The sequence below is a fragment of the Amblyomma mixtum genome, chromosome 1 (genome assembly GCF_055824585.1).
Source record: "Amblyomma mixtum isolate Tamu chromosome 1, ASM5582458v1, whole genome shotgun sequence".
In the NCBI taxonomy this organism is placed as follows: Eukaryota; Metazoa; Arthropoda; class Arachnida; order Ixodida; family Ixodidae; genus Amblyomma; species Amblyomma mixtum.
Genome location: NC_143012.1, coordinates 137,999,355 through 138,026,291, shown reverse-complemented (window position 1 = coordinate 138,026,291; position 26,937 = coordinate 137,999,355). Strand labels below are relative to the sequence as shown.

The 26,937-nt window shown below is 48.7% G+C and overlaps 2 protein-coding genes across 3 annotated transcripts in view; one reads left to right on the top strand and one right to left on the bottom strand.

Moving 5' to 3' along the window:
• Window positions 1-26,937, bottom strand: part of LOC149367712 (protein O-mannosyl-transferase Tmtc3-like) — a 419,945-nt gene that overhangs the window by 327,578 nt on the left and 65,430 nt on the right. The window lies entirely within an intron of this gene.
• On the top strand, window positions 18,173-20,277 carry LOC149367713 (uncharacterized). Its single transcript, XM_089557162.1, has one exon. The coding sequence runs from the start codon at window positions 18,367-18,369 to the stop codon at window positions 20,275-20,277; it is 1,911 nt and encodes a 636-aa protein (XP_089413288.1). The 5' UTR covers window positions 18,173-18,366.

Below are 26,937 nucleotides of genomic sequence, written 5' to 3'. Positions count from 1 at the left end.
TTCAGCGCCTATAAAGCTCAGAAGTTTGTGTGCACAAGTCAACGACCAAGAAAAATGGGTCAAACAATGATCTTGCGGTGTCAAGCTCCATAAGAAGTTTGTGGCCCACGTCGAAGGTGTTGACTAAACAATACCGCTCTCATGGGGTGCGGCGTATACGTGGGTCAAACAGGAAAGTGCGTGAGCGACAGGCTGCGACAACATGATCACATCTCGCAAGTCACCGCAAGTGGCAACCTAGCAAGGCACTGGTCCAGGCATAAGTGTGAATCCGTGTTTGACAAAGCATTGGTTCTTCTAAGATCAAAGAACCAGGTCGGACGGGAGCTATGAGAGGCCTTTTCAAAGACTTTGATCGCAGACGACGGTGGTTTTCTGAGCGCGCCTTCGGTAGAGTTGACAAAAAAGGAAAAGTTGCTTCTATCTGCAAATAAAGGCTGGGAAATGTCACGTCTGACAGATGCTTGGGAAGCTGTTTTTTCGCGTCCGTATTCTTCTTTTTTCTACATCTTCTTTGCCTTATGTGTTTGTGTCTAGATAAGTAGCTAGTGAAAGCACGCATTGTTGAAAATGAAATTTAGTTGCAAGTTTTCACTTGTCGTCTTGTGTCGTCCGATGTGTTATGTAGTCTGCGCACCCCTACGCTAAGAAAATGCGATGGGCAGCGCTCTAATTAATGGAGTGGATTCCGGTTGCTCTTTTGAGACGGATAAATGGTTGGGGGGAAACCTAGTTACCCCCAAAAGGCTGGTCCATGTCGCAATTTTAGTCATTTTGGAGTGAATGAAACCGGCACCGTAAAGCCACACCGATTGTCCCTGGAGCAACGTCGTTCGTGCAAAAGCGCTACTGGCTGGCGACAGGTGGGCGGGGCCCAGCAGAAGTGGAAAAGCCATAGGAATGAAATTAAACCGCGAGAACGCGACCGGACACGCTCGAGATCGCGGACGCAGAAACGTGAACGCCAGTGCTGCCCTATAATAAGTGAAAGGAAACACCTTGCTGGTGTCGAAGGAAATCAGCAGGTAGGATGCGTGGGGTGAAGTGTGTTTGCGTTTAAAAATGTGCTCCGTGTGTTACATCTGACACGGACTCACACACTATACGCACTTCAGTAAACGTGGGTTGAAAACACTGCAGCCCAAATGTCGCAGCTGACTCAAGAGTATGGCCGAAGAGCGGCCATAAAAGATTACTCGTAACCCATGGTTACTGCTTGAGAGACGAAACAAAATTCATCTTTCTCGGCCAAGTTGTTTTGTGGAATTGTAACCCTCAAATTTACATCACCGCGACAACTTGACAACTTGCGGCGACACTTTTGGAGAAGTAACGACAGGAACAAAACGCTTACACGAGGATTACGATGCTCAGTAAGGCGTTAGTGCAGAACAGCCGTTGAGAATGATTTTTACCATCGGATAAAGCTTTGTTGTTTTATAATGCTAATCCAAATATTAACGACACTGTGGACCTCTGCACTGTCTTTATTTCTTCCGTAGCGGGTAGCAGACAAAGACGGAGTACCGACACACTCACGACAACACACAAGCGCTTGTGTGTCGTCGTGTGTCTCGCTACTCCGCCCGTGTTTGCTACCCGCTGCTGAAAAAAATGATGCAACAGCGGGTAGCCCGACAGCTCACCTTAACCAATTTAAGTTCTTAGCAAAAACCGGCTGCACGGTTCTTTCTGGCTACATTCGTGTTTCTCCGGCAGCAAAATGCGCTTTTATTGCTAAGAATATCGCATTTAAGAGATTCCATTCAAACTCGTCACGCGTACAGCGAACAGGGACACGGTGAACAGCGTCTTGAAGTGAATGGCTGTGCAGCCTTGCCTGAGTGATCCGCACTGGAACACTTTGCACGCATCGCAGTTTACCAAATAGGCCGGTGACGACGAAGCCTGCATTTCGTTTTCTCACCTTTCTAGCTTACAAAAGATGCTTTCAACGCGCGCCAAGGGTCCCGTTCAGCGGAGAGCTCGGCGTAGCCGGGGCCGCCGGTGTGTGCGGAAAAGACGGATTGGCTGACAGGCTCATGACGTCACGCGTGGAGCCATGGAATGAAAAGTGATGTAAACATCAGAAAAAAAAACGGGGGGTGGGGGGGGGGGGGGGGGGGGGACAAGGTGTAGCTCCGGCTCTAAGGGCACGATGCGACAGTGGTTCCTGCCCACGCAGGCACGGACACTGTTTCCCGTTTCACAGACACAATCAGCATGTAAAAGAAAACACGACCACACGACGTACGTACATATAACGATCCGCTTTAACAAAGCGGTAAAAACATGCCTGCGTGGCGTGCTGGGGTGGGTGTTTCGAGGGATGGGTCTTACTAGGAGCTGTGTGTGTATGGGGCGGGGTACTGGCAGTAGTGTGGTGTCGGCTGCTGGTACGCGAATTTAGAGGGTGTCAAGTACGCGACGTCCTGTGAAAGACTGAGCTAGGCGAGTACATGTACTGTGCTTGTCTGTGGGCCTCTACGAGTTTTTGTGTGGTGTTGTGGAGGCCACGCTGGAGACTTTTAGTGGTTTGGGTGCTAGAGGGGAAAGCTGTAGAGCCACCTAGTAAGCTTTACGGAACATAGCATCAAGGGGGGCGCTTTCTTCTTGTCGGAGTCGGAGGTATGGGACTGCGTATAGGAGCGGCTAAGTACGAACGCATGAATTAGACGGCGCAAATCGTGCTCCTTCATGCCATAGTGTTTGCTGGAAACTCTGCGGATGAGGTGCGAGAGCGCTTCCGTCACCCGCTTGAGTTTCCTGATAGCGAAAGTGCTCCAGCCGTTGTTCTGGAGATGTGAAGGCCAAGGATCCGGAATGTGTCAACTTCCGGGACAGGGTGTCCGTGCCGAGTAGCGTTGATGGGGCTGTTGCAAGGGTACTTGGTGAGGGGCGTATGAGAAGGAGCTCAGACTTCTCCGGAGAACCGGTGCAAGAACAACTTTTAGCCACAGCTCGTGATTTTTTTTACTCCTCACGGAGAGGCTGAGGTGTCCGCCGATAATGTGAGCCGATTTCTGAACATTTCATTTCCTCAGAATCAGAGGAGAGATCAGTGTGAAAACGACTAGACTGGGAACTATACAGTCACAGTGCCTAATTTTGCGTCGCTCAAGCTGACCCTAGTGAATGAGGGCAGACTATGGCAGACAGCCGTAATATATAAGCGTTCTCTGACGGGGCATAAATAGAAGGGCAAAAATCCGTACGCCGACGTTCGCTCACTGATTGGAAAAATTGTGGCGCTGCTGCTATAAAATATTCGATAGCTTCCATAGCTTCCATATTCCGTAGCGCAACCGTTACGCACAAAAGACGCGGTTTGCTTGTAAAAAGGTGCTAATCTTACGATGCCGAAAAAGCGATTTTTTTGTGGTGCACAGTTTGGCCGTTGCTGACCCTTGTTCTCTTCGAGTATGAGAATCTTCCTGTGCCACGGAGCGCCGCTGACGTCGCACAAGCGCTACTATTTGTTCGTTGGATTTTTTGGGGCAAGGTTGGTGAGAACAGCGAAATTCATAACTGCGGTGATAAACATTTTATATTCCATTAGTTGTGCACAATTCTGGGTATTTTTAAACCTGTGTGTCCAGAAACGAAGTTTTCTCGTCAGTGATACTTAAAATCATGTCAGCTTGCCTTGTCCAAGCCTGAGTATTAGAAATATGACTCCACATATTTGATCTATTTGGCTTCAATTACCTTGGGACGCCATTTCAAGAGTACGTCAACAAAAATATTGTCTTTCTCTTTTGTGCGAGGCGTTTTATGTGCGTTTAAAGTCACCGACTGCTATTCGCATCAGTATGTGATTGCCGCTAAAGTAATGTCTACGCTCAGCTGGTCATCACGGGCTGCAATGTCCTTATCTGCCCGAAACAAAAAAAAATTCCCCGTTTTATTAGAAAAGAAAAGCTTACTTTGGCCGGCTTAGTTAAGCTCTTCATGCCTTCTGTTATGTTCAGTGACACCGACATTGTACTTTCATGTGTAATTCCGTGTAACAATGTTAACTCGCGAATCTACTTTTTGCAGCATTTTTTTAATTGTGTGCCTTAAGTGAACTTGTGCTGTTTTTCCTTTTTTTGATGTTTTCATGTATAATGTTATATGCAATGTCTCTTTGGCTATATAGTCTGTATTCTTTGGTTAAACCTGCCCACTCCTCGATGGTAGAGTGTAAAGGGGCCGGACGCTTCGTCAGGCAACTTTTGTTTGCCTTTCTGTTCGCCTCCTCGGCAACCAAGTGTTGTTCAAATAAATCTGAATATGAATCTTAACACACGACAGACGTGCTTAAAAAGATTGTAGTTGAGTCGAATTGAAATAGACTCCCCGCGCCACTAATGTATAGCGGGTAGATGTGCGTGAACATTCGGATGTTGACATATCGTTCGATAACAGTCGTTAGGGCATTTATGCACTTCACCACCAAAACTTCTTTATTCTTTTTACCTCGCCGGCTGTCCTCACGCGCAGTAACCATTCGTTCGCATTCCTTAGAGCGAAGCGGTGAAACTCCGGAACAGCGCGTATGCACCGCTCATCGATGGATTCCGTAGCGAGTGCCCAGGTATGCCCCCCGGGATGCGAGCAGACGACTCCTGCGTCATTCATCCCCGTCCACCAGCTGGGGCACAGTTAGCTAGTGATTCCCCAGACGACCAGCAGCGCCGGCCCCCGCAGCAGAAACAGGCTGTGGCCGAACACCCAGTTGGAAACGGCGTCACGTCGAGGCCCCCTCCCCCCGACGCAATCGAACCACTCGGAGGTACACGCTTTGTGGACTGCCCTCTGGTGAGTTACACGGAACAAGGACGAACGAAAACGAGCCAAGCTCTTTCAACGCATCGCTAATCTGATAGACTGACCCGGCCTCGTTTCCAGACCCGGTTCACTTCGATCTGTGAAGTTCAAAACTCGAGAAGCAGCGTGTTATACACTAGCCTTTGATTTTCCTCAACTCCCGGTTGACGCCAAGCGTTATGGCAACAAGTTTACGGTTTATTTGTTTATTGGGGTTAACGTCCCGAAGCAACACAGGCTATGAGAGACGCCGTAGTGAAGGGCTCCAGAAATTTCCACCACCTGGGGTTCTTTAACGTGCACTGACGTCGCACAGCACACTGGCAACTAGAATTTCGCCTTCATCGAAATTCGGCCGCCGCGGCCGGGATCGAACCCGCGTCTTTCGGGTCAGCAGCCGAGCGCCGTAACCACTGAGCCACCGCGGCGGGGGGCAACGGCATTTGTTCCACACCAATATAGTGGAACTCTTACGGCACCTCTAAAGACGAAAAGGTCTCGGAAGGTGAGGACAAGGGTTCTCCTTGCATTACACAGGTCTAAACCTTAAGGGGTGCCGTAAATTCGTAAACTAAAAGCAGTAAAAAGGGAATAAATTGTCGTCTAGCGCACTGCCCTTTTAGAAGAGGGAGTTCGCGAGAGGACAGCCTACTCCTTCATTTGCCCCAATATAGGCGAATTCGAGTGTAGAGTTTACAGGGCTAAGAGAACAAACTCCACTCCCCGGACACTTCTGCAAGGACGGTACATGTCGGATGCTCTGCAAGGTGTTCGAGACTTCAAGACACAGACGTGGACATGAGTACAGCGTCAAGGCCCGCACTCATTAAATATTTTAGGAATCTAACAGTATGAAGTAATAGATTAAGGATGGGCATTCCATATTGTAATTAAAGACGAATTGCTGTATAAATACATTTCTCTATGTTTCCGATTTCATTTGTGAAGTATGTACATGTATAAATTTTTGTGTATAGTGAATAGAGTTTATATATATATATATATATATATATATATATATATATATATATATATATATATATATATATATATATATATATATATATATATATATGTCTGCTGACTGCGTATAATGCTTTATGGTGTACGTGCATAAATTATTACTTGATCATATTTAGTGTGTGATCTGAACCGCTGTACGCTACCATCAAAGGGGGCAAGGGCCTTAGTCAAGATGAAAAAAACTGTAGCGCTCGGGACAAGGACACAACGAAGACGACAACACATGCGCTAACTTTCAACTTCAAGTTAGCGCATGTGTTGTCGTCTTCGTTGTGTCCTTGTCTCGAGCGCTACAGTTTTTTCATCATGAGCAACCAACTCGCCCAAACATCCACCCTGACCGAGGCTTAGTCAAGCTGCTTAACCAGCAGCTTTTAGTCCTTGCCCTCACATATCTTCTGTACCGGAAGAAATGTGGAATAAAGTGAATGTGAATAATATCCGCCCATTTCGCTGACTGCGTGCCTGCACTATGTTTCGGCAGTCGTTTCACTGAAAAGGAACGAAAATAACCCGCCGGCAAACCCAGCCGCAGACGTTGGCGTTCCTCTTCTAACAGGGGGCTGCTGTTTACGACAGCTACTCCTAAACTACTCTAACCACAGCTCGCTTTGGTGCCCAGCGTGACGCGAAAGTAGCAGCGCGCCGACGTCTACCCTTCCTTTATTCCCTCGTGCTTCAGCGTCTGCGCGGCACAAGCGCGACGCCAACGAGAGCCGACTGCAGCGCTGTCTGGGCGCATATACACACGGCTCAGATGTCTGAAATGGAGACACGTCGAGGGGCCACACGGAAGCATACGCACAGCGAAAAGCGCCGAAACACAGGGCGAGGAAAAAGAAATCGACAAGGCACCCAGCCAAGCATTCCTATCGCCGGCTCTCCGCCGTCGAACACATTGTATCCTCGATTCGCTGCAGAGGGGCAAATCCTACAAAAACCGCCTTTCACTGCTCTACCGCGAGTTGGTACGCGCGCACATCGGCGCCTCTTTTTCGGACACGGCGCTCGTATACACACGCGCTGACATTCTTACGTAGCCGCGCAGTTTTATTTGCGTAGAGAGAGAACGAACGAAAACAGTCAGCGAAACCGCCTTCCCGAAGCATCGGCGCCGCTCCGCGCGGCGCGCGCATAACTTACCAAAAGTCCCCGAAAGAAAAACAACACAACAAACAAACAGTATACGACGGGGAATCCGCAGAACCACGGGAGGTGTCTCAATTTCGATACCAGCGACAGATTCCTTCTCATTCCTCGCGCGCACACTCTCTCTCCCCGAGTTAACGGTCGTCTTTTTCTCGATTTCTGTTTCTCCGGTTCTGTCGAGCGCGTTCTCGACAATTTCTTCCCCCGAGCGAGCGCCTGGTCGGAACGCCTGCTCGGCTGCGCAGATGGTCAGCCGTCTCTTACCGCCACCGTACGCATTCAGAGCGCGGCGGAGACGCTCATGGAAACACCGGCGAAATGCGGAAGCAAGCGATTTCGCCATTGTATGCAGACAGCTGCATTTCTTTCTCAACCATGTATCATAATTTCACGTCTAATTACCCCCTTTCTCGATGAAATTTAGCGCCCAGAGCCGTGCGTCCGAGCTGGCCCGGTTACAGAGAAGATTAATCATAATTAGTGCCTTTCGTTTTCGGGTAACACCAGATTCTACCCGATTGTTTCACCTCGAACAAATTTTTTTTTAAAATCGGCTTAAACCCGAATTGTAACCGAAAATAAGATCTTATCGGGAACTTAGCCTTCAGGGCGGAAAGCTGAGCTAGTTGGTAAACATTCATTACAAAAAATCCAGGCGCTAACAAACAGCGACACAGATGGGACGCAGCGCTTACTCGCAACTGGAAGAATTTTTATTCAGAAGCTTCTATATATGCAACAAAAACCAAAACAAACCCAGAGAAATCGGACGCCACATGCCGACCGATGTGAAGGAAAAGATTAACTCGCGGTTTTAAATCGCTTTTTTAAAAAACTTATCTCTCTACTAGACAAGGCAACCGAAGGGTCAATAACACATGTATGCCCCGTTTCAGCGATATGAGAGGCTTCAACTATCTCCCGCGTTACACGATCTCGGTGACGAAAAGACGAAGCGCTGTGTGCCCTCTGTGTCGTTGTTTGTTAGCGCCTGGATTTTTCATAATGAACGCAGTCTTCCTCTGTACAAAGTTTAAGACCCCGCATGAAAAGCTCCGCCTGTCTTGTGCTTCACACAGAGGGTGTCTTCAGTCAAGTGATCAATCTAAACTTCTTCAACATTTTTTTTTTTATTTGTGCTGGTGCTTTATCCCAGACAAGGTTCAAGCAGTATGCTTTGGAAACGAGAAGCCAAAACATCAGTACTGACCAAGTGTATCGTTTGTACCGTTTATCAAGCGCAACCGACGCTACAACGCCCTGCTCCAAGGCTGTTTTGCGTCTAAATGCTCACAGTGACCATGAATGAATAATGTTTTCGCAGGGTACAAACAAAGCCAGGCAGACCTTGCGACGGAAGTCCTGCGCAGCAGCCTGTACTGTTCCCGGTGTAATAATTGTAATAAATTAAATAAAAATATCTGATTTGGTAAAAGTGTTGTACTACTACAACCTGCTCTTTCCGCACTGTTTGCAAACAACAATGTGCAAAAAAATGCAGCCTTGTATTCCCTGCGCAACAAAACGCGGATGTACTAAATTGTCTTCTGTTATGAAATATGACCGAAGAAGACCCCAATTACGGACATTTTGTTCAATAACCCGACGTGCAACCGAATTTGAAAGAAAAAAGGTAGCTTTTTATTTAATTTTATTTAGTTGTTATTTCATTTTAAAGATTTTTACCACCTGAATTCCAAAAAAAAGAAATCCCGGTAACGGCTGTTATCGAAACGCTGCCGGATTCGAACCCGGGCACCCGTGAAAGTGGACAGGAGTTCTTTTCCCGGTGCGGGGCAGTACTGCACCGGATTAAATGTGCTCTGAAACACCATCCGAGGGGAGGACATCGACTCTCTCAATCATTGCGCTGCGTTGAACACCAGCAGAGAACACACAATCACGTGCGAAAAGAACAGCCTTAAAAAAAAAAAAAATTCCCCGTGTCGATGGAAGTGCATAACCAGGCCTGATATGCTCCCTGATCTCAGTGACCAGAACCCACAACACAATGACTCCCCAGAACCGGAGTGGCCACTCTGTGTACGACTTGGAAACAACCTCCTGCATGATTACACCATTAACCCTCAGCCCTTATTCCCCAGCGGCTGCGGAGCAATTGACCAAAGCGGCGCTCACACCTGTGACGTGCTAAGCAAAATCCCTGGAAACCTAACAGACCGCGAACTGACCCTGGCAACGGTTAACGCTAGAACCTTGTCCACTGAGGCTAGCCTAGAAGCGCTGTTCGAGGAACTAGAGGGTAAAAAATGGAATGTCATAGGGTATAGTGAGGTGAGATAGACACGGATGTCGTAGGGCATAGTACACGACAGCGCTGTGTGGCGCTTCCTTACTTGTGCGTGTTTGTCTTTGCGCTGTATAATTGTAAGCATGATTTACGAACACTCCCCGCAAGTGGTGTTGAGGTTAGGAGGACAGATGAGGCGTAAGGGCGGGCACGTACTAAGCTATCGTGGATTAGCCGACAGATGAGAACTATAGTGAGGCATTCCTTAGAAGTAAGGATACAACGGACAACATACAGGACTTCAATAGCATTGTTACGAAGACGACGAAGCTGGCAGTGGCGCGGGACGGAGCGCTCGCGCTAGGCCAGCGGCCATTAAATCATCTCTTGTTCATGGTTCACCACGTCTCATTATTCGGCTGGCCACCACGTTACATTTGGTGCGAGGTGCTGGGGTCCCTTCATCGCCTTCCTGGTCCCGGAGCTTCGGTGTCCTGCGCCTGCCGTGGACGTCGGCCGTGAGTGCCTGGTCTCCGCCGCCCGGCCGTGCCCCAGCCCGCTTGACCTGAACCGACCTCGCCGCTCACCCCAGCCCCGTCCACCGCCCGGACCACAAGACACGACGACCCAAGACCCGACCGACCCGAGACCCGACCGACCCAAGACCCAAGACCCACACGTGAAGACATCGCCCCCCCCCCCCCGCCCCTGCCGTCCGGTGCGTCCACGGACCTCGGCCGTCAGCTCCTGGCACCTTCCAGCCCGGATGCTTCGTGGACCGGGACTCATCCTTCGATCATTTCATCCACTGTGGCGGCCAGCACTTCACCACATTGCAACTTCTCTCTAACCTGGACCTGGAAGCCCATCACCGTTTCGCCCATCCCTTCATCGACGTCTTCTATTTACGATCGGGACGATCACTCGGAGGCCCCGGGTAATGTTACGAAGACGACGAAGCTGGCAGTGGCGCGGGACGGAGCGCTCGCGCTAGGCCAGCGGCCATTAAAATCATCCCTTCTTCATGGTTCACCACGTCTCATTATTCGGCTCGCCGCCACGTTACAGTATTAACGAGGTAAAAGCTGCTATCGCATTTATAGGCTTAATAAGAGAACAGACTGAAGGTGGTACAGGTCTACGCATCTACAGCCACCCATGATGACCACATCGTCGAAAGCGTGCGTTTCACTGCAGGCTCAAATAAAGGTTTTACCAATCCAATCTAAGAATTCGCACCCAGCTACCTTTTGTTGATTGCAACCAGCAACCTATCGTTGATTACTGTACACGCCAATTTGTGCATTGCTCCCTGGTTAAAACTTGGGTTGCCTTCCTAATCACATTCTTAAAAATGCGATATCACTTGCCGGGCTCGAACCGGACCGCGGAAGGTGCATTTCGATGGAGGCGAAACGCAAAATGTGCCCGTGTGCAGTGCGATGTCAGTGCACGATAAAGGTCCCCAGGTGGTCGAAATTATGCCGGAGACCTCCACTATACGGCACCTCTTTCTCTGTTTCTTCTTTCACTCCCACCTTCCTCCCTTCCCTTAGGGCGCGGTTCAGGCGTCCGCCGACATAAGCGAGACAGATACTGCGCCATTTCCTTTCCTCAAAAGCCAATTTTCAAAAACCAGTTTTGTAGCACTGGACACTGATCCCCCACCAAATATTCCAAATGACCCCCAAATTTTCGAAGTAGGCGCACCCCAGAAAATTGGATGAAGATGGATTAGTTAAGATTAACTAATACATCTTTAAGTTAAGGTGGATCAAGGTGGACTAGTGGGCTCCACCACATTCTTATTCTTCTAGTTATTAGGGCAGGTAGTGACCGCAGATCCGGATCATGAGAGGGAATTAACTAGAAGAATAAGAATGGGGTGGAGCGCGTATGACAGGTTCTCTCAGGTCATGAATGGTAGCTTACCAATATCCCTGAAGAGAAAAGTATATAACAGCTGTATCCTACCGGTACTCACCTATGGGGCAGAAACGTGGAGGCTAACAAAGAGGGTTCTGCTTAAGTTAAGAACAACGCAGCGAGCTATGGAAAGGAAAATGATAGGTGTAACGTTAAGAGATCGGAAGAGGGCGGAGTGGGTGAGGGAACAAACGGGGGTTAATGACATCCTAGTTGAAATCAAGAGGAAGAAGTGGGCTTGGGCAGGACATGTAATGCGAAGGCAAGATAACCGCTGGTCCTTAAGGGTAACGGAGTGGATTCCAAGAGAAAGCAAACGTAGCAGGGGACGGCAGAAAGTTAAGTGGGCGGATGAGATTAAGAAGTTTGCGGGGATACAGTGGCGGCAACTAGCAAAGGACAGGGTTAATTGGAGAGACATGGGGGGAGAGGCCTTTGCCCTGCAGTGGGTGTAATCAGGCTGATGATGATGATGATGATGAGTGGGCCGGGCCAGTATACTCCGATATGATGAAGCTATAGAAGGTAATCGAACATTCTAGTCCTTACGCTTTCAAATTTGGCCGTACAGATGAAGTCATCACTGTTCAACCAATGCGAATTTGGTTACGGAGAAATCGGGTAGTTTTTGTAAGATGACAACCTAAATTCTTGCAAATTATTAACCTACTCGTGCCGACAAAAGCTCCAATATGGAATGTAAGTGACTTGTTCTGGAATACCGCATTATATCACTAAAAAAAAAACATCGCTAATACATGAGTAAGATATAGATTTCGCCGAAAAAGAACCACAAACCGAGTTCAGAAATAAATACCGAAAAACGTCCACCGAATTTGAGAACCGAGGAGTCCAACTACTAGATGTCATTAACTGGCGCTTGCCGCCTGAAACACGCTCCTGTCGTCCTCTCTTTAAGTTAAGCCCAACATTTCGCCTTCCATGGATCGCTGCGCGGTACACCCCAGTGGTGAGTAGACAAGGTAAAACTGCTATACACGTTATTCTTCACGGACACTGATAAACTGGTATAAAAATTGAACGCACAATCATTCATCTCTTTCCGCTTCCTCTGATTCCTCCACTTTCCTAGTACTTCTGCCCCTGGAAGCGTCGCCCCGCCAGCCAAGGCCCACCGGCGTACCCTGGCACTGACTCACCTCCCGTAACTATCGTGAAAGCTCAGTTGCTGAAGATGATCAGAACACGGGCCTGCTCACTAACCCGCTTCCCTATGTTGAAGAGAAAAACGCGTCGCCGGGTTTGTTGAAGCAGTGCTTAATATGACCGTTCCCCGACAAGTATCACTCGAAGATTGCGTTTAAAGTGTTTCGGACTTTCGAAAAAAAAATAAAAACTAAACGAACAGCAGATGGTCTGAAGCCGTTTGACAGCAGTCGATCTTCATGAAACGTTTTCTTTACTATATAGAGACCCACGTCAGCCGCAGAACGGCAGTGGTGTACACAACATCAGGCGCGCAGTTCAGTTCCACGAGCGAGCTCTCCCCCATTAGTGGTGGGGGGCTGGAAACGTGCCGTCGGCCCCGTCCCCGGCAGCCCCGCGCCATGGCCGGCGAACTGCACGCGCGCCACTAATGGGAGAACACCCGGCAGTGAGGCCTGTCGATGCGCTGTTTTTCTTTTCTTTTCGCTCCGGCGAAGCGTTGAATTCTCGAGCCAGGTTGAGAAAACAGTCTGAAACAGATTGGAAAACCTCCGTGCTCAGACTTCATCCCAGGAACCGATAAACACTACCGCGACGCACCTTCACCTTTCTTACCTTTGTGTTCTTTTTTTTTTTTCACTCAAAATTCGATAGGTGCGGTGGAGAAACGACGCGGCAGCAGCAGCGCCTGCAAGAGATGTGTCAGCAGAAGCAAGACTGGACTGTTTTCACAGCGGCGCACCTGTCCGAGTCCCTTTTCCCAAACGAAGCAGCTCGGCATACACGGAAGAAAACCTCGCGGAGTTGTGTTGGGCGACCACGCAACGAATCCCCGACAGCCGGGTGGGCGAAAACGCTGAAGCGAAGTGCGATGCATACGCAGCTCCGATGAGGTTCATCCCCCTGCGATCGAATTCGGCTACCTTGTTCGCGCCTGAGAAAAGGCCCGAACGCCTTTGAACTCGGCGTTTATGACGCAGTTTTTTCTTTCTCTCTACACGCCAGAAGGCGGTTTTCTCGAGCGCCGACAGCCAAACGTTGACACATACAGAAGCCAATAAGTGGAGCAAAGCGTACACTAGCGAGAGCGCGAATGTTGGACGTGAAGATAGGACCAGAATTTTCCAGCCCCACTGAAATGAGTTCCTTTCCATTCTTTCCATTTTCTTGCGGCTCCGGTCACAACAGCAAAAGTAAAATAGTTTGGTAAATTCACTGCCATTTACCACCTATGGCGACAGGCGAGCAGCGATACCTTTATGTTGTCTCCGTTCGAAAGTCGATGTGGGCGAAATGCAAGTGTGTGCAGGTGTCTTGGAAATTAATCCAAACCAATTATATCCGGCCTACTAAATTAAGCAGCCGAAGTGTAGCTCTGACCCATCAAAAGTTTGGTTTGGTTTATTAGGATTTAACGTCCCAAAGCGACTCAGGCTATGAGGGACGCCGTAGTGGAGGGCTCTGGAAATTTCAACCACCTGGGGTTCCTTAACGTGCACTGACATCGCACAGTACACGAGACTCTAGAATTTCGCCTCCATTGAAATTCAGCCGCGGCCCGGATCGAACCCGCGTCTTTCGGGACAGCAGCCAAGCGCCATTACCGCTGAGCCACCGCGGCCACTACTGCCACCTGATGATACCCGGCAGCAACAAAAGACAAAGACAGGGGCACCCCGGCAGCTTATCTGGGAACGTGACCGGGGAACATTGTCTCGGCTTTTTGTTCCGTGACATATTTTGGTGGAGGCGCTGGGTTCTTGCCCTGGCCTATGCCGCACTCCCATCCTCGCACCGCGGATCTCAGTCTCCGAAACCTAGGACTGCCCCCTGAGCACGGGTCATTGGAGCCTATAGGGTGGCGCCTGCCCCCCGACCAGCCATGCAAGGTGCAACTTATTACTTTAAGCGTAGAAAGTTGGGCTAGTTGGTTGGTAGTACTATTATGATACATTCCAGCGGCTAAAAAGACACGGACGAAGGTAGACGAGACAGGACGAACGCCGGACTTCAACTGAGTTGAAGTCCGGTATGAGTTGAAGTCCGGCGTTCGTCCTGTCTCGTCTACCTTCGTCCGTGTCTTTTTAGCCGCTGGAATGTATCATAATAGCAACTTATTACACCCTCCAGAACCTACGAGTACCCAAGTCCTTCCACGGCACCCATCCTGAGGCCGTGGAGGACTGGCTCGTTCACATTAACGCGTCGCCTTGTTCAATCTCAGTGGTATGAGGCCGCGAAGCTGAGGAACGGCTTTTTTAGCCAGGAAGGGGGCGCTCGTACGTGGCACAAAAACCGTGAAGAACCACAGCCTTAGTGAACCGCCGAAAAATTTCCAGACTGTGTCTGTTTCATAAGTTCTATTAGCATCGATAGCTTAACTCCATTATCAGCCCCGCACATCGCCTCTCCAATCGCACAAACCACGGGAAGGCCGTCTATCCTCCCCCTGCCCGTACTTCTGCGCATCTGTCATCATTTTTCGTTCATACAGCAAGGGACTGGAATGACCTGCCAAACGCCATCGTGAATCAGACCGAGTCGTCGTCATTCAAATCGTCCATCGAAGAAATGTACAGCTGAATATTCCACCCCATCATGTAACTCCCCTTCAATGGGGCCCTTTGAGGTACTAATAAATCAATTGTAAGAAAGAGAGTTGGGGTTTGATGTCCCAGCGCCAAGCGCCGACGAAGGAGGAAACAAAAACATTGAGAAGACGCCGGCAGCAGTTATTTTTTGTGACTCGTTTGGAGAGCAACCGGCGCTTGTATGCCGGTCCCGTAGGAGGGCTTAGAGAGTCTCGTTGAATCTCGTTAAGTCTCGTACGGTGCCCGGATGTTCTCGTTTCAGAGCCCGGATGAGTGGAATTCAGTGCCCGGATGAGTGGGTTTCAGTTCCCGGATGTTGGCTCTCGGTCTCGGCGTGACGTCACCACACTGCCGACAACGGGAGCTAAAAGCATTTCATGCTTAATAACAACTTATAACTTCACACTCAAATTTGAGTTGGTCAGTTTGCATCTATACGCTTTTCTGCCTGAGCATTGCATCTTAGTATTTTTTCCTGCTCCGGTCCGGCTGCATACAGCGCTTTATTTTATAATTTATAGCACCGGCAAGTCCCATAACCAACAGTGCTGATGACCGAACCCTCCCCCACAGGGGGAAAAGCGCCGTCGAGCTAGCGCATGAACATCGGTTTCGCCGAGCGATGCATCATTCGGTGGATACATGCACAGCGAAGAGAAGGCACAGGCCCACGGTGCTAGAAAGCGTTCCTCCTGAACACTGCGGTGCAAAGCTGCGTCAGAATGGGGCAGAGGCTTTTTAATTATTAAGCACTATTGACGAATGGAATAAATTACCAAAAGCGGTTGTTCAGTGTTCGGATTTAAAAGCTATTGAAAACGCCCTCGAGAAGTATTTGTGACTGTTTTGAACTAGTATGTTTTTGACCCATATAACTTGTCATTCGGTCTCAATCCTTCTTACTATTTTTTGTCTGCTGTTTGCGCCTGCTTGGGGCGCTGTATAGATTCAAATTGCTTGCGTATTCCTATTCGTATCCCTCATATATGTATTCCTCCTGAGGTGGTGACCTGTTCATGTATTGCATCTTGCTTTTGATTATTGATTTACGCTACATTCGTGGCTTTCGTTTGTGAATGGTTTGAAGGAATGCAGTTTTGATCAGTTTCTGTTATGCTGTGCTTTTTACCCTAAATGCTATGCATTTAGGGTCCCATGTCTGATTGTACATTGTAGCCTTGTATTGTGTTTTATATTGTTCAACATTCGCAACTACTGTCTTGGCATAAGTTGACAGTATCAATAAATAAATAAATAAGGAAATAAATAAAACATTATGTGACAGGCCTGCAAAGGTGGAAAACACAAGCTTTTCCCACAGCTGATGGCAAGCGTTTGCTTCAGTGGCCAGCCACGTCATATGCTTTCCGCCTCCTCATCGCGTAACTTTCCTGTCGTTTTGAAATTTCAGGAGATGAAAACAAGAGAGGGAAACAGAGCGCGCTACGCCATCGCAAACAGGAAGACAGAAAGCCACGCAAGAACGAAAGACCCCCTTGCCAGACACAGGGGTTCGTGTATAATGCATGGGCTCCATTAATTTCTTGAGAAGAGAGGAACGCCCGTTTTCACTCTCCAAGTTCCCTCAAAACGGGTCCCCGCCGTGAACGCAAACGGCCACGAGGAGCGCGCGGGGTATACGCCCGACACGATAAGCAGCTGCTGACTGGCGCACTCCCCGCTTAAACGGCGTCCCGTTTCGAATCCCTTCTCCTGCGTTCGGCAATTCAGACCTTATTATTCACCCCCCGGACGACTGAACCAATCCAGGCCGCTGCCAAAGTCAAATCGCCGGAAGAACTGAACACAAACAGCGAACAGCGACTGAATGGGGCGCGGGAGTAACGAAGAACAGGGACTCAACCAGGAACGGTGCAGAAAGCCCGATAAAGAACAGCGCCCACGTGAAGCAGCAAGCGCGGAGCTGAAAAAAAAAAACAAAAAGACGAGAAGTTGGAAAACAAGAGCAAAATGGCGCGTCCGCCCGTACAAAATGGAAACACGAAATGATCGCAGAACCAAAGCCACGGCAGAAACCAATGAGGCCGCAGGGGAACGGATCAGTTAAACAAACGCCGTCTCACGTAAAACAGCCGGCGAAACAAAGTAGAGATACCATCGCCCCTTCGGGTGTTCGTTTTCTTGCTTTCCCCCCTGCCTCTTCCGCGAGGGGGCGGCACCCGCTCCCTAATCACGCGGAATGAAAACACGGCGAGGCTCCATCAAAAATTGATTGTCTCCGGCCGGCGAGAGCAGCACGCGCGGTCCGAGTTCACATGCGAAGCAGCCCGGCCTGATCGGGAAGACAAAGAAGGACAGAGCGGGGGAGAAGGAGAGAGGGGGGGGGGGGAACGAGAGAAGGTGGGGGGAGGAGGAAAGAGGGAGAATGTCCTTCATGAAAAATGAGCGGGACTCGATTCGCAAAGGCGGCAGACACCCGGCCGCGCAGCCGCTCGAGCGGCGCAGCGTAAGAAATCACCGGGAAAAAGAAAAAAGGCAGGGCGGCGGAATCGACGGCGAACTGCGGCCAGTGTCTGCACATTGCGCGAACAACAGGAAATTGGGGAATGGGAAGACAGCCTGCGAAAGAGGTGCGCCCACGGCCGAGCGGGTCTGAATAAGCGGACCTGATGAAAAAGTGCTCGTGGAAGGGCGACGCTGTGCTGGAGAGAGGAGCGGGGAGGGCGTGACTGAACTTAATGTCGAATAAAGGCAATGAACTTCACAGGTGACAGACAATGCTGGCCTTTCCAACACTGCGAACACGAAAGGAGGCATCCACAAGACATCATACTGCTTTTTGCGGTGGGTGATGACGTGTAGGGCATAGGTGCCATGAAAATATGCCGAAGATATACCAACGGAGGACACGCTGAGCAAGAGGGCCGCATTCACACCTCTGACAGACCATAGAGATCTCTTCCCCGCCTCAGAAGACAGAGACCGTTCACCAGAAGCGGAGCAAATAAAATATGTGCCCTTAAGCTGCGGGACTCTTCCAAAACCCTCAAGGCGTCATCATCATCATCAGCCTGTCTGCGCCATCTGCAGGACAAAGGCCTCTTCCATACATCTCCAATTAAACCTGTTCTACGCCAGCTACTGCCACCCTATCCCAGCAAACTTCCTAATCTCATCCGCGCACCTAACTTTCTGCCGCCTCCAGCTACGCTTCCCTTCCCTTGGAATCCGCTGCGTTGCCAATCGGTTACCTTGCCTTCGCACTGCCTTGCCCTCGGGGGGGAAATCTGACTGTGCAGCCTGCTCGTGGCCCCCCCCGCCACCGAATACGGGCCGGTGTGGTTTCGGCTACTAGGCTTTGTTTCGGTGCAATGCCAGCAGTGGGGATGGGATGGCCGGGACCCATCCTCTGGGGATGCAAACCCCCAATGGGAGTGGCAGCGACTCCCAGACGACTGTGAGGGCCAGTCGTGCACGTGAGGTCCGATGCCTGAGCGGAGGCAGGCCTGGGTTTATACTCAGGTTGGACCCACGAAATCCGGCCCGGAAGGCATGTCAAAACGCCAAAAGGTTTTCAAATACATGCTACCTTCCTTCCTCTGCGCGCGGGGGCGTGCAAGTGGGCATGTCAGCAGCAGACACGGCAACATGCTAAGCAATCCCTTTTGCTTTGCACTTCAGGTCTTTCTCGGAGCCCTGCTAGCGCCGCGTGAGTGGTATCAAGCGACACGTGCGAACCATGTTCAAGGATTCGATGCCGTATCAGCCGTACTGCTTTCCGACGGAGTCATCACTGAACCAGACCAACCTTGGCTATCAGCTTCCACACCTTTGACGACATCGGGGACGTCATGTCACGTGGCTCATCCATCGACTATAAATCTACCACCGGAGCTTTTCTTCGCCAGTGGGCATGTCAGCAGCAGACACGGCAACATGCTAAGCAATCCCTTTTGCTTTGCACTTCAGGTCTTTCTCGGAGCCCTGCTAGCGCCGCGTGAGTGGTATCAAGCGACACGTGCGAACCATGTTCAAGGATTCGATGCCGTATCAGCCGTACTGCTTTCCGACGGAGTCATCACTGAACCAGACCAACCTTGGCTATCAGCTTCCACACCTTTGACGACATCGGGGACGTCATGTCACGTGGCTCATCCATCGACTATAAATCTACCACCGGAGCTTTTCTTCGCCAGTGGGCATGTCAGCAGCAGACACGGCAACATGCTAAGCAATCCCTTTTGCTTTGCACTTCAGGTCTTTCTCGGAGCCCTGCTAGCGCCGCGTGAGTGGTATCAAGCGACACGTGCGAACCATGTTCAAGGATTCGATGCCGTATCAGCAGTACTGCTTTCCGACGGAGTCATCACTGAACCAGACCAACCTTGGCTATCAGCTTCCACACCTTTGACGACATCGGGGACGTCATGTCACGTGGCTCATCCATCGACTATAAATCTACCACCGGAGCTTTTCTTCGCCAGTGGGCATGTCAGCAGCAGACACGGCAACATGCTAAGCAATCCCTTTTGCTTTGCACTTCAGGTTGGTAATCTCAAATATGAACATTGTTATCGAAGTGACGATCGTTTTTTAGTGCTGCTGCCCTGCCCACTGAGCGTTGAGTGCTTTCTGTCTTGTGTTATTACATTATCGAAAGATCTGTTGTCTTGTGGCGATATTGAAGCAAATCCTGGTCCAACTGAAAAAGAGATGCTATCGGAGTTACTAGCAGGCCAGGGTAAGATTACTTCAACAATGGAGGGCCTACAGGCATCACAGAACAAGATAGAAGACAAGCTTTCTTCTTTAACTGAGCGGATTGACGGTATTGAGAGACAGTTATCCGGCCTAAATGTCTTAGCCACGAAGGTGAAGGATATGGAATCTACCATATCAGAACTTCAGGGGCAGCTTACTTTAGTTAGAAACCAGATGGATGACCTAGAAAACAGAGGTAGAAGAAATAACCTTATCATTTACGGTATAGAGGAGGACAGCATTGAGTCTAACCAGGACCTGGAAGAGAAAGTAACAAACGGCGTTTTTCAGGAAAAGCTGGGTTTAACGGTAAGTGGCGTCGAAAGATGCCATAGAATGGGTAAAAAGGAAGCAAGCAAGGTGCGACCTGTCATTTTAAAACTCCTCGATTTCCGTGAAAAAATGTCCATATTACAATCATGTCATAAGCTCAAAGACTCCGGCATATCAATAGCTGAGGATTATTCAAAACGAGTTCGAGAAATACGTAAACAATTATGGAAAAGCTGTAAAGAAGAGAGAGACGAAGGAGCCAAAGCAAAGTTATTATTCGATAAACTAAGCGTTGATAACGTCCTATTTGGTTGGGACGAAGCGAAAGGTTCTCGCTTCAGGTTAAAAAAGAAATCAAACTGACTTCTCACCAATAAACCTCGGACCCTGAAAATATTAAATGTTAATTGCAGGAGTGTTCTAAACAAGACTGCTGAGTTGGAGGCTCTTTTGCTTTTGCACGATCCAGAAATTGCGGTTTTGACTGAGACTTGGCTTAACGACACAGTATTTGACAGTGAGTTTGTACCCATTGGCTACAGTTCGTACAGAAAAGACCGTGATGGTAGAGGTGGAGGCGTTAGCATACTCTTTAAGTCAACCTTGCGAATTTTCCCAATGTCTGATATACCCAATGTAGAGTGTATTTTTTGTAAAGCATACTATGGAAATGTTAGATACGTTATTGCAGCAATGTATAGGCCCCCTAGTTCTACCGTTTCCGTTCTAGACGATCTCAAACAATATTTGTACACGAATGTCAAACTTGGTGATCGTATTATATTGTCAGGTGATTTTAATTTACCTAATATAGACTGGTCGACGTTCTCACTTGAAAAACATGACGCTTTAGGTGAAGCAATGTTGGACATTGCTTTTTCCTTTGATTTATTGCAAATTGTGGAACAAAGCACAAGAATTCAGGGCAGTTCTCAGTCAGTCCTTGACCTATTTTTTGTCAGCGGATCAATAGGCGCAGATACAAATTACGAAATAGTACCTGGAATTTCGGACCACGAAGCTGTCCTACTCACCATTGCTGATGCCGTCTTGGATAGCAAGCCTAAATATCCATCTTACCCAAACTTTTCTCGAGCCGATGATGTATCAGTCATTGACATACTTTCGCTTAACTTCGATGCCTTTTCAGATAGCACGGATGATGTGCATTCGCTTTGGTGCAGGTTTAAAAAATTAGTAAAAGAGTGCATTGACCGTTTTGTCCCGCTGATAACTAAAAAGAAAAACGGTAGGAACCCCTGGATCTCCCGTGAGACGTTACGACTCCAAAGGCAATTGAAGCGTCTTAAGAAAAGATTAAAAATCCATGCTGCACAGGCGGTCAAAAAAAAGATTGACGAAATTTCCTCCCGCCTTAAAAATCAGTATATGCCGATAAACAACGCTACTATGGTGAATCACTGCCCAGTTTCATAACTACAGCTCCAGAAAAGTTTTGGCGTTCTATTTCTCCGACTTCCAAGGAATGTGATGTATTTCATGTTGATGGTAAAGATGTGTGCGATGACAAGGTAATAGCAAATGCATTTAATAAACATTTTAAGTCCGTCTTTACTAAAGATAATGGCGTAATGCCGTCTTTCGAATTACCTACGTCACCTATACCCGATGTTAAAATAAGTGAAACAGGAATACTAAACATGCTTTTAAATTTGGACATTAAAAAGTCTTGCGGTCCGGACAACATTCCAAACACATTTTTAAAGCGGTATGCTGAATGGGCCTCAAAATACCTGCACGTTCTGTTCACGAGATCATTGTGCGAGGGACAAGTGCCGAGCGACTGGAGGACTGCCAGAGTGAAGCCACTACATAAGGCAGGAAAAAAGCAGTGCATTCAAAATTACCGCCCAATTTCTTTAACATCTACGGTATGTAAACTTTTGGAACACATAATTCATAATCATATCTCAGAATTCTTGGAGAAATATAATATACTTACGAAGCATCAACATGGTTTCCGAAAAGGCTACTCTACAAATACCCAATTGGTTCTAACAGTGCATGACTTTGCTAAAGCAATTAACAATGGGAAACAAATAGACGCTGTTTTTATGGATTTTTCAAAGGCTTTCGACAAGGTGTCTCATAAAAAGTTACTTCACAAATTAGGTGCAATACTGAAAAATTCTCAACTAATTAACTGGCTTGCGGCTTATCTTGAGAACAGAGAACAATTTGTTGTTTTTAATGACCACCATTCGGAACGACTTTCAGTTGGCTCTGGCGTCCCGCAGGACTCGGTGCTTGGGCCTCTTTTGTTTCTTTTGTTCATTAATGATGTACTGCATGGCATTCCCGTTAAGGTTAAACTTTATGCTGACGACTGTGTATTGTACTCAGAAATAGAGAACGCCGCTGACCAGGAACTGCTGAACAATGCCTTAGGACAAGTTGTTGCCGGTGCAAAGCTTGGCAAATGTCAATTAATTTTCAAAAAAACTTTTTATGACCATTACACGCAAAAAGCACAAGCTTAAATATCCATATGCTACTAACGACATATTTCTCTCCGAAGTAACACACTACAAGTATCTAGGACTCTGGATCACTAATGATCTCACTTGGACTAAGCACCTTGAATATGTAGTAGCTAATGCTAACCGCAAATTATTCTTCTTAAGGAGGGCTTTGAGACTTTCCACCCCTTCTGTCCGTCTGCTCGCATACAAAAGTGTAATTCTGCCGATACTAGACTATGCATGTGTAATTTGGGACCCTTTCACCAAGACTAACATCACCAAGATGGAAATGGTGCAAAGAAAAGCAGTTCGCTTCATATATAATAGCTTTGGACGTACATCAGTAACCGAACTACTAATGAAAGCAAACCTGCCACCATTAACGCAAAGAAACCGTGTATCACGACTAAAATTCCTCTTTCAACTTATTAACGGTCATTATAAAACCGACCTCACGGGAATAGTTAGTTTTTCATCTGGGTATTCTACAAGGCAGAGACACAGTCGCACAATAACCGCCTTTAGCACCCATAATAACTATTTTAAGTATTCTTTCTTTCCCCGAACAGTAACTGAATGGAATCTACTAACCAATGATCAAATTTCAAAATCATCACTGTCGGCATTTGTTTTAGGTATTGTTTAGAAACATGTTGTCTTTAACTGTTTATACGCTCCATGGATCTAATTTGTATTATATGTTTTGTCTGTGTTATTGTTTTCATTATGTATTTATTGTATCCCACCCTGCTAAAATCCCCAGAGGGGATTGCAGTATTGATAAATAAATATAAAATAGTCTGGCTACCGACGCGTCGGTTTCTGGTTATGGAGAAACCAGGTCCGCGCGGGGGTTCATAGTGGCCAGGCTCTGAGGACCGCCGCCTCGGGGAAGCGGCCTTACGGCCGGCCGCAGGCTTAACCGCCTGCGGGATGCCGGGGGATGAGGGCTTAGTACTGCCTCGTAAGAGTCTGGCGAAAACCGAAGATGTGTGGAGTACCGGTGGAGTAGGCCCGGGTCATCTCATCCTAAGCCACGTTCTTGGTTAGTGGCCCGGTCGCCCAGCCTTGAACACTCTCTCCTCTGTAGGAGAAGAGTAAGCTAGGGGAGGAAATAAGTGCATGGATGGTTGGAGGAAGCACAGATGGACCCCCCGGAGCGACCAGTTCTGAGGCCGCGAGGCCGTTGACGTTCTGGACCTCCACTGGCGATCGGGACTATCACACATACTTCCGGTGTCCGAAAAACCGCGAAAAACCTTCGACGGCTAGTAGCCGGCAGGTGGGAAAGGCCTTCTAGTGTGCGAGAGGAGCCCCAGGTAGCTACTGACCCCGTGTTAGGTTTTCCTGTCTCCGACGGTCGGAGCCCGTTGCGTATGGTGGGTGGTCGGGCATCCCGTGAGTGGGGCCGCACCATTGGGCAATCTCGATGCTCTCCCTGTCCTGGCCAGGCGGGCCAGTAATGGAGTCGAGATAATTGAAGGATCAGAGCAAAAAACTCGCTGTCCCCATTCCCTTCCCACGTCCCATTTCCCTTTCCGCTACTTCCCCGGGCCCGCTCTCTCGGCTGTGGGTCGCTAATGTAGCATTTTCCCTAATATTTTATTTTTCCACCCACGGGTGGTCAAATTACAACTTGCCTACGGGCCTCCTCTTTTATTTTTCAATTGGGTTAAGCCTGTTGTGTGTAAACGGTGCAGGCAGGGGCCTATTATTTTTATTTCCTTTTCGGTTGCCCCAACCTATTCAATGCCTTGCCCTCGCATCGGTGACATAGCGCCACTTTGTCTACTAAACTAAAGTGGCTGTTTCATAAGTTTCGCAGGATATACAAACGACATACACTCTCATGCTGCCGCTGTGGCAGCACGACAGTACAAAGGGGAACTCCGATAACAAGAACCAAGGGGACACTGCGCTTTACGAGCCCCCACCCTTGTCAACAAAAAAAAATGGCAGTGGTTTAGCTCTGGTTAAACGTGGAGGATTGCGAAAGCAACGAGGAGAGAGAGAGAGTCGATGGGGAGTGCGCGGCGGCGGCCCCGGCACGCTAGCTATGTGTCGCTACTGCTCATGCGCAACTGGTGAGCGCGGCGGCGGCACCTCTGAGTCAAGCCCGCAGCGATGGCGGCGGCGCGCCAGCTGTGCGCCGTGTGACGTCACTGCTGCTCGCGCATGCGCCGTATGGCCTTGCCTCAGCCCCGCGAAATGGCTCGGCGACTCGCGTAGTACTGCTTTCGCAACAAAAGGCGACCAGAGACCGTTGCACAATTTTCTCTACCTTCCTTGAACTGGTTAGTGACAAGGCCTGCGAGCACACACCGCAGCGGCTATCTAGTTAACAGCGGTCAGGAACTCGAGACAAGTCGGAAACCCAAAAGTTTCTGAAAACACGAAACTCGAGCCTGAAGCTTATGCACAGCAACTTGCAATCAGATATAAAAAATAGTCGAATTAGCGGGAATAGTGGTCAAGGCGGACTTTTACGCGGATTGGAGATCATTAAGTAACAATCTAAAACAAGCCAAAAGTGACGCCATTCTTCGAAAAAACCGTCTCCTCACCTCCCCCCTTAGTCATACAACGGAACCTTTTTCATTTAAATGAGCCTTTTTTTCCCTCCCCACCACGTTCACATTCCACGTTCAGTATACGTCATATCCCGCTCGTTCACGCAGCTCGGCTGTTGTCACCGATCGAGTGGATGCCGTCATGCGGTGTCGGTGCTCACTTCAGGGGTGCCAAAACCGCTGTAGTCTTGCCAGGCACTTTCTACGATAGCAGCAAGAAGGAACACATTAATTTTATCTCCACGAAATTTGTCAGAGGCATCGAAGGTGGGAAGGTGAGTGACCACCGCTTTCCCCTTCAGTGAGCGTGCTGCCATCCCCGAAGCGCCGGGCCCGATCACCCAATTGGCATAGGCACGAGTGAGAGAATGAAAGGGTGAGGAGAAGAGATGGCTCCCCGAGGGGCTCAATCAGTACACGGCAGGTGCGCTACAGGCAGCACATCGGGGCACCGGATTGGTGGTGGAAATAGAGCTCGCTGCCTGTACAGTCACTGCCAAAAGTGAGCAGGCTGAGCAGTGAGCAGTTCCCTGCTGGGAACTTTTTTTTTCCCCCTTTTCTTTCGTTCGCACCTGAGGTTGAGGCAGGTGGCTAATATCAAAGCTACGTGAATTATAACTGCAGTATAGCGCGAGAGATAACTTCCCTGGTCTCAGAATTCTGGCTTCAAGGAGGAAACTGAACAGGCTTGGAATTTTCTCCCCGCTTAGAACTAACTGTACTGGATCCACAACTGAAGGTGGACGCCCATGTGACTCGATCCACTTTCTGCCCCCACACAGTATTTTATACCTACTCATATTCTGGATGTAATTTGCTCTGTTTAGAAGTTCTTAGGTGCCCGGGTATGCTCTTGCTGAAGTAAGACAATATTGCGCTCTGCTCGGAGGTGCCGCAGAGGTAGTCAGCAAAAGTATACAAAGTCCTGTCATTCGAAATTCCATCACTGTCCCGAGCATAAGCGACAGATAACGAAGACTATGAGCGCGGCCTACTGCACATGATGGCTTCATTATAAAGGCTTTCGCATCATTCTCCGCAACATCTTTTTAAAGATGTCACAAGCGATGCGGCACAGGCAGCAATATATTACCGCTGTAAACATCCCCTGCAGCTCTTTATCGCGGTACTTCCAGCGCTGAATTATGTCCGTGCGTGATGTTTATGTTATTTTGTGTCATTTTTTTCGGTGCAGGAACTTGGAGAGGTGCTATCCTCCCACAAGGTAGAAAAACGATTGACAAATTCCTCATAGGCAGGCAGCTTCGCCGAATTTTCTGCCGATCCGACAAGAGGAACAGTGAGGCCTACTTCACTGCGCTTATCTCTAAAAAGAGGTTTGGCACAAGCAGCGGTAAAAAAAATTCACAGGCAGCAATCAGCTGAACCTGAACATTACAGCGGCAGTCATTATGGCTACTCATTGTGATGATTAGGAGATATGCGCTATTAATTAACGTCGACGCAAAAACAGCCGTTTATGACTGGAGTTTTCATGATCCCAAGTCTTTCTGAAATGCAGTAGCCAAGCGGTTTGCGTTCTAACTGCCACTAAAACGCACGCGTAGGCGCCATTAGGAGACCTTTGACGCCTTTGCCTGGGAGCTTCTGCGTCTCGATCTGGAAACTCAGCATCATGCCGCTGCTTTCGTTTCGCCTAGGTTTACCAGGCAGGGTGAAGGTTTTGTTTTTGCTGAGTTTCATTCAGGTTCGTGCCGCGTACCTCGGGAAATTGGCGAAGTCGGCGCTTCAGTTTTAGGTCGTGTTCACAAAGACACTGTTGATCATCGCATGAACACGTTAATGCTCTAAAGCTCAAGTTTAACGCAGCAACTAGCGGATTTTCGTACACCCGACAAGATCACGAGTCCCTGCCACACGGCGAGGTAGGCGATATTTTTCGTTTCTGTGTATTTTTTTTTATACCATGAACCAATGCCCGCCCACCGAGGGGCTCTTTCTTGTTCTCC

Excerpts from the sequence above, each read along its gene's own strand:
- LOC149367713 (XM_089557162.1), top strand. The coding sequence starts at position 18,367 with ATGCCTGAGCGGAGGCAGGCCTGGGTTTATACTCAGGTTGGACCCACG.